At 43.6% G+C, this 12,718-nt stretch overlaps 1 protein-coding gene across 1 annotated transcript; it reads right to left on the bottom strand.

Annotated features, from left to right (window-relative positions):
- Positions 1 to 11,749: 11,749 nt before the first annotated feature.
- Positions 11,750 to 12,716, bottom strand: NHLRC1 (NHL repeat containing E3 ubiquitin protein ligase 1; the record flags this gene model as incomplete). The annotated part of the gene is made up of 1 exon (XM_005873040.2): positions 11,750 to 12,716. A coding segment is annotated over one exon (828 nt), but the record flags the coding sequence as incomplete, so codon positions are not given.
- Between the last annotated feature and the right edge of the window lie 2 nt (positions 12,717 to 12,718).

Consider the following 12,718-nt stretch of genomic DNA (forward strand, 5'->3'; position numbering starts at 1 on the left):
GAAGGAAGAAAGAAAGAAAGAAAGAAAGAAAGAAAGAAAGAAAGAAAGAAAGAAAGAAAGAAAGAAAGAAAGAAAGAAAGAAAGAAAGAAAGGAAGAAAGAAAGAAAGAAAAAGAAAGAAAGAAAGTCACATCTATGGATAAAGCAAAAGGAGCCCAACACAGTAGACCTGAGGCCAAGCTGGGACCCAGAAGTTGTATCCATGCTGGGACGATGAAGCTGAGGGTAAGAACAAGGTCAAGGCTGCCAATGTAGCTTAGGTAGGAGTGAGTAACAAGGCCTATGTCTTGGGTGGCAGACCCTAGGCACCAGATAGGAAAACCTTTAACGCTTCCACTGCGCCTGCTGGGGCAGGAGCTGGCTTCAGAGAGAGCCAGCGGGAGAGCTGAGGCAGGAGCCCACTCCCCCAGAGGGAGATGCTAATGAGGTGGCTTAGCTGGAAGAGAGAGCATGGAACCCAAGAGAAGGTCATATCCTGGCAGGTAGCCTTTCATTAACGGTGATTACATGAAGAGATGCTGCTAAATATTATTTATAAATTATTTGGCACGTTTCACAACAGAGACAAAATCTTATAGACACAATCTTAATTTAACACACATCCTGTCAAAAAAAAACCGCTTAACTCAGTTATAAAATAACCTGTCAAATCAACACATCATTGAGGGTGGTTTCCATTGAAACTGGAGAAGCTCTTCTGGATTTCCTGACCAAGTGATGGGTGCCAGGAGTCAAAACTATCCTCGGGCTCCATATTTATCCTACATTGTTCTTTGAAATTAGCTAATGTCTCTGACCTCTTTAAACAATGCATTCTAATCGTTAAACAGAGCTACCAGGGGAAATCTTGCAATCTCTTGAATATTGTGCCTCTCCCTGGTCCCTCGGTCAGTGTGCAGGAACGATGCCACCTGAGTTGGGTGAGGACAGGACCATCCGTGCCTAGGTGTCTAGTGAGGTCTTTTTTTCTTTTCTTTTTTTAATTGATTTTTTAGAGATTAGAAGAGAAGGCAGGAGGGAGAGAGAGAGGGAGAGAGAGAGAGAGAGGGAGAGTTATTGCACTTATTGATGCATTCATTGCTTGATTCTTGTATGTGCCCTGACCGGGGATCAAACCCACAACCTTGTCATATCAGAATGACACTCTAACCAGGGCCAAGGTCTTGATTCCTCAGTGCCTGGTGGCAGATACTGTTGTAGAAGACCGAAGAAACCCAAGCGACACTTAGGGAAATGGAGTTACACAGGTTTATTATGCCACCAGTCTCAGAGGAGTTGCCTCCTGAGTCTGAGCAAACCAATATGGTGGAAGAGCTTCTTTTATCCCCTTTGGTTTCTTTGTCCCCTAAATAAGGATGGGACTTCCCGTCCTTTTGTGGACTTTGCAAAAAGCCCGGTGGGTTGGGATGGGGGTCTTGAGATCGTATCTAAGGGCCTGGCCTGGCGCCAGCGCTGATAACCCCCTCCGGGGTTGTGTAATGTTCATGGTTTATGGCCTCTGTAAAATGTGAGCCTTTAGGTAACAGGTCTTGCAAGACCGGAATCTGGAGAAAGGGGCAGTGACTTAATCATAGATTATCAAGAATGTACATTAGATTGCTGGCACAGATGCAGATTGCTAGCCCCCCAAACATCAGGGTTACATTGGAATTAGCCTTTTAGCCTTCTCAATACTGAGCATTGAGAGATATAAGAGCATAGAGAAGACAGGAGGACCCCTCCAACGACATATCTTTGCATTAGGAAAGTGTCTGTTATATCAATTTTACTTCTCCCACAGAATTTGTGGTTTCCATGATGATGGATAAGGGGTGCACATAGGAGAAGATTTCAGAATATTTCACTGTGGGAAATATTTTATTGTAACATCAATAAGCTTTATTTGAAAAGGGCACATTTGACCCGGGCAGATATTAATAAATTTACTACTGGGATGTTTAGCTAAATGTGAAAATATCCGTAAAATGCCATTTGATATCCTGGAACACAGCTGTCATTTTTGTCTTCTTTATATGGCCCCAGAATCCTGACTAGATACAGGATACTGTTTACTTTTAGCTTGTTTTGGATGAAGCAACCAGGGTTTATGACATGCATCAGTTTGGAATTCCAGGGTGACGTCATCTCTTCAATTTGGGTTACCTCTCCCTCTTGGTAGTGCCTGGAGCAACCTGTGCAGAGCACTTGCCATTCTGTACTGTGTCCTCTGATTGTCTTGCCCATCTCCACACCAGACCACCAGTGCCTTAGGAGCGTCTTTATAGCTCCACTGTTAGCAAACTGCTTCACATAAAATGATCACATAGGACATATTACTGGATAGATGCTTGCCAAAGAAATCAAAGAAATGTAAAAGTTATGTTTTAAATTGATAAACTTCCTTTTCCTTTTCCAGTATGGTAGAGTGAATTCCAACTGGCCAATCTTTTTGCAGAAAAAAAAAACCTATAAAGTCTGGACACAAACACACAGGTGGAGGGAGGGAGGGAGGGGGGGAGGAAGAGAGAGAGAGAGAGAGAGAGAGAGAGAGAGACCTCCTGGTCACAAAATTTCACTGTGAATTCTATCAAACATTTAAGAAGAAATAACATCAATGTTACACAGATTATTTCAGAAAATAAAGGAGGAAGGAGCATTTTCCAACTCGCAGCACAACCCTACTGCCAAAACCTGACAAAGACATTACAAAAAAAAAACAGTAATCTGATAAATTTCCTGCACGATCAAAATACATTTTGATATCGTCACGTGCTTCACTCGGACAGAGAATGCTCTTAGAAAATTTAGCAAATTCATAGAAAGTATTTCTTACTGATTTGCCAGAAGAAGAAAAATTAGTAATTTTAAGATTTATTTGTTAGCATTCCCCAGGGGTGGGGGAGGGGGAGATGTGAAATTAAGTCCAACATGTAATGGAATTGGCCTCCTATGTCATCAGTTTCACGGTCAGTCCCAGATATTTCAATCAGTGGTTTGAAAATGGAAATAGACTGGGAAGAAAGGTCGTTGTGCTGAAGTCTATTTTGGAACACCTTGCTCACCAGCGAGCACACTGGGCAGAGGGCAGAAAGGGCTGATGTGAAGAAATTGGAGCAGAAGGTTCCTCGGATTTTACCACACGTCACCATGCAACTGACCACACGGTGCCCACGCAGCTCACAGCCCCGCTGCTGACCTTCGATTTCACGGATTCACAGGAACTCTTCTCCCTTTGTAAAGCAGCAGGGGCAGGTTGCCTTTATGACTGGTGGGGGAACACCCTGAAAACATACATTAAACTGAACTTTCCTGGCTATAGTGCTAACTTAGGTATGACTGAAAAGACTAGGAGCTAAATTAGACTCCACTTGAATTTCACTTTATAAAATGTAGGCACAACATTTTATTTCTATAAATTATGGTACTTTCACTATGCAATTGAGACCTCTTTTTCACCTCAGAAAAGCCCGTATCCTCACTTTATCATTCTTCTCCTTTCACACTAATTATACTGTTTCATCTTGGGTTCTGTCCACAGCTTGTCAAGTGGCCCAGCCGAACCGCAGGGAACTGTGTGGGGCAGATGGAATATTTGGTGAATACCTCCCTCTCTGCCATGGACCTTTGCTTCTTGGGTTGTGGGATCTCCAAAATTGAACTTGAGCTGAATGTTCCCACAGAACATTGCCTAAAATTTATTTTGCAGAAGGCCTATCAATTTATGTGATCTGTTCACTGTTTTTACAAAATTTGGATTGATAAAGTGAGTTTCAGGAATGCTAATTCCACAATGATGAGTCAACTCAATTCAAAATGTTATCAGTCATTTTCTCTCATTGAAAGTGATTAAATATCTTTATGCTTATTTCTCTTTTTAAAATATATTGTTATTGATTTCAGAGAGGGAGAGGGAGAGGGAGAGAGAAATAGAAACATCAATGATGAAAGAGAATCATTGATCGGCTGCCTCCTGCAGGCCCTCTACTGGGGATTGAGCCCACAACCTGGGCATGTGCTCTGACTAGGAGTCAAACCATGACCTGTTGGTTCATAGGTGGACGCTCAACCACTGAGCAACACCGGCTGGGCTCTTTATGCTTATTTCTCTTTTCCAATTGTACTATGAATGTATGTTACTTCTGCAATTTGGGTGGTTGCGGGGAATGACAGCTAAACAGCCAAGGAAAGGGCACATGACAGGGGAGAGGAATGGGAGAGAACGTGGGGGCCTTGGTTTTGGAACGTGTGGCCTTTCATAGGCAGGCGGCTGCCACTGGCCACTTGGCTCTTGAAGTCTCTCCTTGCCTGGCTTGTGTAGCTCTCACAACGCTGGATGTCAGATCACAGAACTACAGAGCACGGTGCGCCAGGCAGCTGAAGAGTTACCTTCTCTGATTTCTGAAAATAATGAGTACTTTCCTTTTTTTAAACAAAAGCATTCAGTTTAAAGGAAATATCAGAATTTGACTCCCATCGCTCAGAGCCCTCCCAAGGCCTAGTCACAGCACCTGCTCTTGCCATGGAAACAGGCCTCTCTCCATAGCACCTCAAAGAAGGCACCGAGTGTGGAGCGTGTGATGCTCAGAAATTGATAGGATCAGTCTACATTGTAAGCGGAAGCTCTGAAACCAGGGGAGGGTGGCAATGTTTCTTCTCACAGAACATTTCCTACTGCTCAGACAAATTGATGTGAAGGGGAGATGTGGTGAAGATACCCCACGAAGGGAAGGCTGGCAGTTGTTTGTTCTCTAGAGCAGTGGGACCCAACCCTGGCTGCACATATTGTCACCTGGGGGCGGGGATTTTTTACAGATACCTGCTCTCCCCCAAGCCCAAACACAGCTGGATTTGGTCATGTGATCTCGGGCGTCACTCCATTTCTGTCAGTCTCAGCTTCTTCCCCTACAGAGTCACCCTAATAAAACCTGACCATCTATCTCAGAGACAGTGTGAGGGCCAAATAAACAGCTTTTTGAAACAATTTTCAAGTATTGTGCAAATGTTAGTTGTGTTTAAGTTCTTTAATCACGCTCTTTTGCAAGCAGAAGCTCCTTTTTATAACACAGGTGCTGCTGTGCACATTTGATGATCATGAAGTAGAATGAAGCAGGGAGAGAGCTCATGGGTTTGGACTCATTAGGGCAGTGATGGCGAACCTATGACATGCGTATCAGAGGTGACAAGCGAACTCATTTTTTGGTTGATTTTTCTTTGTTAAATGGCATTCAAATATATAAAATAAATATCAAAATATAAGCCTTAGTTTTACTATGTGTTGCAAATATCAAAAAATGTCTATATGTGACACGACACCAGGGTTAAGTTAGGGTTTTTCAAAATGCTGACACGCCGAGCTCAAAAGGTTTGCCATCACTGCATTAGGGCTTACTTATGATTAAAGAGACAGGCCTGCTGGTTATGGTCTAAGCCAGCCGTGGGCAAACTACGGCCCGCGGGCTGGATCCAGCCCATTTGAAATGAATAAAACTAAAAAAAAAAAAAAGACCGTACCCTTTTATGTAATGATGTTTACTTTGAATTTATATTAGTTCACACAAACACTCCATCCATGCTTTTGTTCCAGCCCTCCGGGCCAGTTTAAGAACCCATTGTGGCCCTCGAGTCAAAAAGTTTGCCCACCCCTGGTTACTAAGCAGACAATTTGGAAATACTATGGTGTTCTCTTGGGCCAGCATGCATACAAACCTGGATGTTATTTGAGAAAGAAACAGTAAGACATCCCAGTAGATGCAGTGAAACAATAAAATGAAAGTTGACTTAGGAAAGTTGGGGCAAAAGATCTATTTGTAAAGAACATAAGAAGTTCACCAGTAAAAGATCTAGTGCCAACACATACATATGTACATGTACATGTGTGTGTGTGTGTGTGTGTGTGTGTGTGTGTGTTTGTATCCCCAGCCTTTGACCTTCAAAGATTCTTTCCCACTCCAGGGGTCAGTGTGGAATATAGAAAAGTCCAGTTTCAAGTCCTGGTTCCACCCTTAGCTACCTGTGTGACCTGAACTTGTCCTTTTACAACTCTGCAGGCCTCGGTTGTCATTTGAGTGCATGGTAATTAAAAATTTTGAAGTTTCCTTCCAGTCCTAAAATCTATGGCTTAAAGTGCAGTTTCATATTATCATTCTTCGTGGTCTGACAAAAGACATGACTCACAAAAACTCAGGCCATGTTCATACCTCAAAGTCCCACGTGCTTGGTGAATTGGAAATGCGGTGACTGAGGACATCATTTGGTTGTCATTTGAGTGCATGGTAATTAAAAATTTTGAAGTTTCCTTCCAGTCCTAAAATCTATGGCTTAAAGTGCAGTTTCATATTATCATTCTTCGTGGTCTGACAAAAGACATGACTCACAAAAACTCAGGCCATGTTCATACCTCAAAGTCCCACGTGCTTGGTGAATTGGAAATGCGGTGACTGAGGACATGAAGTTCTTCACCCAGTCTCAACCCAGGCTACCACAAAGTCACCATAATGCGTTTGTGCTCTCTCCGAGTCACTCAGCAAACCCGCCACAAATTGTTTTCATTCTCGACCAGCTTCCCCAAACTACCCAGCTGCCTACAGCACTTCCCTTTCAGTGAAAGGAATACATGGTCTAGAAAAAGTCCTTGGAAAAAACATACACTAACTCAACAGATATCTCTGAATGCCTACAAGGTGTCAGGCTGTGTTCTAGGCGCGAGGATATAGCTGCGAACAACACAAGCATCTTTGCCTTCATGGTGTTTACATTCTAGTTGTTAGAGGCTGACAAGCAAATGCGCTTTTTGGGTTCTTCTTCAGACCTTTTAAACATGCTGCAGCCTATCATGATCTTCCTTTAAACTTTGGCACCTCAAAGTTGAGCAAAATTTCCATCCAAGTATTCCAAATGGAACCTGGCCTTCCAGATCATAATGAAAGAGTACTTTTAACTTATACACTTATCCTTATCAAGACAGGAGGGTTAAATATGTTTTATTTAACAGTTTGGTGGCTTGACTTATAACTCAAATATTTAGACCTTTGGTACGTTGGCCTCTGCTTGGACTCTGGTCTGAGGCCCCACCAGGATGAGGGGTGGATGTGTTGATGGGAGTGTGAGGAATCTCTCAGAATTAGTTTCTCACTCATGTCATCAAAATCCACAGGTTTAAGTTTAAATTTTCCAAACAAATCAACAACATAGGGTAGCTTTTGTTAGACACTTTCTGTTGCAAAAAAAAAATCTCACAGATTAGCTTCTCTGGGTGCATTTTCTCCTCCCATTCTGACCTGGATTCTTCATAGTGGTTATCTTTTCTCTGCCTCATAGCTTCTTCTCATCTGTGACTTTGGCTCGCTCACAGCTGCTCCGTGCCCCTCTCACTGAGCTGGCTTTCAGCATTACCCCCAGGCTGCCCTCTGCCTGACTTGCTCCATGTATCTCTATTCAAAATTTCAGGGACAGGAATCTAGAGTCACGCACCGCATAGTGACGTTTTGGTCAAGAATGGACTGCATATATGCCGGGGGTCCCATAAGATTATAATGAAACTAGAGAATTCCTATTGCTTAGTGATGTCATAACTGTCATAACATCACAGTGCAACACATTATTCACATGTCTGTGGTGATGCTGGTGTAAACAAACCTACTGTGCTGCCAGTCATGTAAAAGTATAGCACATACAATTGCAGTAGTAGGCGGCACCATCTAGGTTTGTGTAAGACACTCTATTATGTACGCACAACGACGGAATTGCCTACCAGTGCATTTCTTAGAATGGATACCCGTCAGTAAGCGGCCTATGACTTTGTTTCAATCTCCTTTCAATCTGCTTTCTGGGAAAACCTGTTTGCCCCAGGCCAATTGGTAGGCCAGTCCTGGTCTAATTCATACCTTTGATGGGACATTGATGAGTAGGCTGTTATTTAGTTAGGTGTGTACCCCTATCCAATCAGCTATTGCTAGAGGGGATCATGTAATAGAAAACATGGTACCTGAGGACAGGCTGGTCAGCGGGCCTGTGGGAGGGGCATAGTTTTCCTCAGAAGTGGCTGTGGGCTCAGCAGACTCCGTGACTGTTCAGTGTGATAGTGGTGGTGAGCGTTTGAAGCCTCCCTGTCATATTTTCCACTTACTCTTCAAGAAAGCAGTCATCTCCTTACTAACCATGATACACCACCACAGTGTGTCACCATGAGTAAAGCACTAACCTCCAATATACACCTCTTCCTTCTGTGGCAGGTATAAGGATGATTAAATCAGCCATCATCAGTGGTTCTTCATTTTTCTGAGATGCATGGCATGTTCTGCTTGTTCCTCAAAAGGTATATTATTCACTTCGGATGGGTTGCACCCCACTTAATGAGGAGTCAGGAAAGATCTAGATAAGGCCCTTGCCAAATGGTAATCATTGCGTCCTGGGTGAGACTTGCCAGAGGGGAGATTTATGAAAATGAACCAAAGTCCTTAGAAAATGTAAATGAAAGTTTTTCTAGATGTTGCTCTTGTATCAACAGCTTTCTTTTCAAGAAAAGGTCTATCAATTTTAGTAGAAGGAACTACTTTTGTTCATTGAGCTATTTTCCCGGCAACATATTTGGTGTGTCCTTGAACACAACCTCAGGCACCTGAGTGAGCTTCAGAAGACCTAGGAGAGGACTTCGCAGGCTTTGAAAAACTTTCTAAGGACAAGAGATAAACAGTCTCCTAGGATACAATGAGGAGAAGTTATGGGTTAGAAAGAATGAAGGTCACTCTGATGCCACTTAGACCATAGCTCATCAATCTGCTAAGCCTTTCAAAGGCCTTGAAAAGCTTTGCTTTGAACATTTGTGTGTATTTTCCATAGCTCACGCTATTCAGCATAAGAATATTTAAAACAGCAAATTCTTAGGTCCACACGATGTTTGGAAAAGGAAAACTTTTCTTCTAAAACAAATTTTTTATTGATTTCACAGAGGAAGGGAGAGGGAAAGAGAGGTAGGAACAACATTGATGAGAGAAAGAATCATTGATCAGCTGCCTCCTGCACACCCCTTACTGGGGATGGAAGCTAAAACCCGGACATATGTCCTGTCAGAGGAATTGAACCGTGAGCTCCTGGTTCATAGGTCCATGCTCAATCCCTGACCCACACCGACTGGGCTCTCCTCTATCACCTTGAAACCTTTAACTTTTCACTGTAATGATCTCTTCCTGCCTCTCAGGAGATCAAAAACAGCCAGCTTTGCATCTTTCCCAGGGAAACCCTGCCTCCCCCGAGAGAACATTGATGATGTGAAAGAATCATTGATCAGCTGCCTCCTGCACACCCCTTACTGGGGATGGAAGCTAAAATCCGGACATATGTCCTGTCAGAGGAATTGAACTGTAAGCTCCTGGTTCATAGGTCCACGCTCAATCACTGACCCACACCGGCTGGGCTCTCCTCTATCACCTTGAAACCTTTAACTTTTCACTGTAATGATCTCTTCCTGCCTCTCAGGAGATCAAAAACTTATGTTGCATATCCTGCCTCACCCACTCCCAAAGAGAGGTAGCAGTTAACAAGGTTGCTTGTTATCACCTCTCTGATTTTCTCTCACATCATCTCAGGACTCACACCTCATTCTTCTGGTGAGGTAATCCACAGGAAACAAGCAATACCTTGATCACATATCTCCACATGTGCAACATGTTCCACATCTTCTCTCCGAGTACTGTCTGAAAAAGACATATGCACAGCACCATAGCCAAAGATGATCCCACTGATAAATCCAAACAAGAGAAAATCCCTTGAACTGACTCAACTCAAAGGCCATTAAAATGTCATTATTCCTAAGGAAAACTTTGTTGTTATTTATCCTCACTCAAGGATATTTTTTCCAATGATTTTCAGAGAGCGTGGAAAAGAGGGGGAGAGACACAGAGAGAGAAACATTGATACAAGAGAGATACATCGATTGGTTGCCTCCTGCACACACCCTGACTGGGGGCAGGAATTGAGCTTGCAACAGAGGCATGTTCTCTTGACTAGAATCAAACCCGTGACCCTTCAGTCCAATGTTCTAACCACTGAACAAAACCAGCTAGGGCATAAGGAAAACTTTTTAAAGATCAAACCACAGTGGCCCTACTTGCAAATGAACAAGTTTGAACATGTATCTCCACCTGAGACTTTTCTTGTTACCTATGAAGTCACTGACCTAAGGATGACTTCCATGGGTGGGGTTGTCCCCAGAATCCTTATTTGGAATGCACTGACAAATGTGCTCCAGAGTGTCTGAAATCTTATTGTTAGTGCTATTTGATAAGAACACAGAAGCAAAATGGGCTTTTGTGGACTGGCATAGAAACAGGCTCTTTTAGCTCCAAAGAACAAACTTAAAATCTTGAAACGTATTTTACTCATAATTTTGGGACTGTCTCTAGTGTGTACATTATGTCTACCAAATCCTTAGTATAATAGAATCCTGTAGTTGATAAAGCATCAGCTATTATCTGAAGCAAACATTCACCTTTCAAACCCAGTATTTCCTCCCTGAGAAAAATGTTGTGCTGCTTGTGAGGTGCCAGTTATTCGGTACTATTCCAACAGCACTAAACTCTGAGATGCTTACACACATCTCTGTGCATCCAACTAAAAACACACAAAGAAAGAACTGGCTACTTCACCTGAAATTTTCATTCATTGAATCAATCACAACATGAAGCAAGTGTTATCTTGGTCAAGGCTATATTTTGACTCAAGAAAGATTTCAGTGTTTACCAGTAACTTAAATGCTGACTTAGAATCAAGAGAAGTATTTCTTGAGTATACAGTGTTTGCAATACATGGGGCAAATTTAAATTGCACAAACACCCCATCACAAAAGTGCTTCAGGTTACTATTGATTATAAAAAGCCCAGCAAAATCATTTTTACCACGAACTAATTGTGGTGACTTATCTCTGTATTAACATAAACATGTAACAGGAGTATCATCCAGCCCTCTAACACTTGTATAAATATAGTGTGTTCTGCAGTAGTTCAGAACATACACCAAAACAGGCCTTTCTCAACCAAGTCTAGGTAATCTTTCCTGATGCCTAAACAGTGGGGGAGATACAGTTGCCAGAAGACACATTTACCTTCTGAATAAGCAGTTCAATTGTTTTTCTCAGTCAAGTAACTCAGGACCCACAGTAACTCCACCCAGTATTGCATCAGACGAGTTGCAAGTTGAGCTCACTGATGCCCACCACAAAACCCTCTTTCTGAATTCTCTGTAAAGTCTCCTCTGTGCATCCAACTAAAATAAATGACTACTTGTAAATAGCGTACACATAGCAACAATATACATTCACATGTATTTCCCCCCACATATGTTATTTTATTTAAGGAAGCGTTTGGGAGTCAGAATTGCGTTCCAATGGTGATTGTCACAGTAAGTGTGACTTTGGGTAAGTCGCTTCAGCTCTCTGGGTCTCAGTTTTCTCATCTCTAAACCGGGATTAATAATATAAATTACCTTATGGGTAGCTGTTAAGGATCAAATGAGCTAATATTTTAAAACAATTCTTAGCACATGAAGTACATATCCAATAAATGGTAGATTTCATTAATATTCTTTAATAATTGCCTCACCCTCTGTAAGTCTGCCAGGCAGTTATAATGATCCCTATTGGATAGATGAGACTAAATAATGTACAGTGGGACCTTGACTTATGAGTTTAATTCGTTCCGAGACCGAGCTCGTTAAGGAGCTCGTTAAGGAGCTCATTAACTCAAATTACTCTATCAACTCAATGCAAAAAATCGGCCGAGAGACAGCTGGTATCTCAAAAAACTCGTTAGTCGGGACACTCGTAAGTCAAGGCCCCACTGTATCCACGGCTAAACAATTCATTAGTGGCCGCTCCAGGGCTTCTGGTTCCAAGCCCCAGAATCCTCACTACGCCCATCATCCCCAGTCAACCTTATAGACTTTTACAGAATGGGCGGCACTGTCCAGCACAAGAAGAGAATTCTCCTTGGTGAAGGTCAGTGCCACAGGATGGGAAAGCCCGTGGGTGATGACGGGCTTCGGTACGGGAAACTCCTCGGGTTTTCCTAAGCATAGGACAGCGTGACTGGACGTATCGGCGACGATCACATTCCCCTGGTGATCGAAGGTCACAGCGGAGGCCGTGATTTCCGAGGGGAAGAAGAGGCTCAGCCCGAAGGTGTCCACCTGGCCAATGAGCTGCATGGTGGCGCTGAACACCTTCACCGTGGTGCTGCAGGTCCCGGTCCCGAGGGCCAGGGGGCGCTCTAGGACCGCAATGGCCCCTGTGAGCCAGGACACCGCCACCCCTCGGGGACCGCACAGATGCTCTTGCAACCTCTCCGTTCGCCGGAGGACCCCTTCTGGAAAGTCCACCTCCAGGAGGTGCAGGGACCCTGCCTCCGCGTCAGTTACCACGACCCTATTCTGAGGGGTGGTCTCCACACCCCAAGGCAAGGAGAACTGGCCTCCGACGACAAGCCTGATTTGGCCAAAAAAATCGAACACTTTGATGGAGCGGTCGCCGGCATCGGTGACAACCACGTGACAGTCGTTGGTGACGGTGACATCGAGTGGGTACTTAATGTCCTGGGCGGCGTCCCCCTTCTCTCCAAACTGGTGCGCGCATCCTCCCCCGGAATCAAAGATCTTGACCCGCCGCTTGCCGTCGTGCACCACCACGAACCGCCCCGTCTTGGGACACAGCGCCAGCCCGGTGGGGTTCACCAGGGTTCCCCAGCCGCCGA

Source organism: Myotis brandtii, unplaced genomic scaffold (assembly GCF_000412655.1).
Source record: "Myotis brandtii unplaced genomic scaffold, ASM41265v1 scaffold398, whole genome shotgun sequence".
Classification (NCBI taxonomy): domain Eukaryota; kingdom Metazoa; phylum Chordata; class Mammalia; order Chiroptera; family Vespertilionidae; genus Myotis; species Myotis brandtii.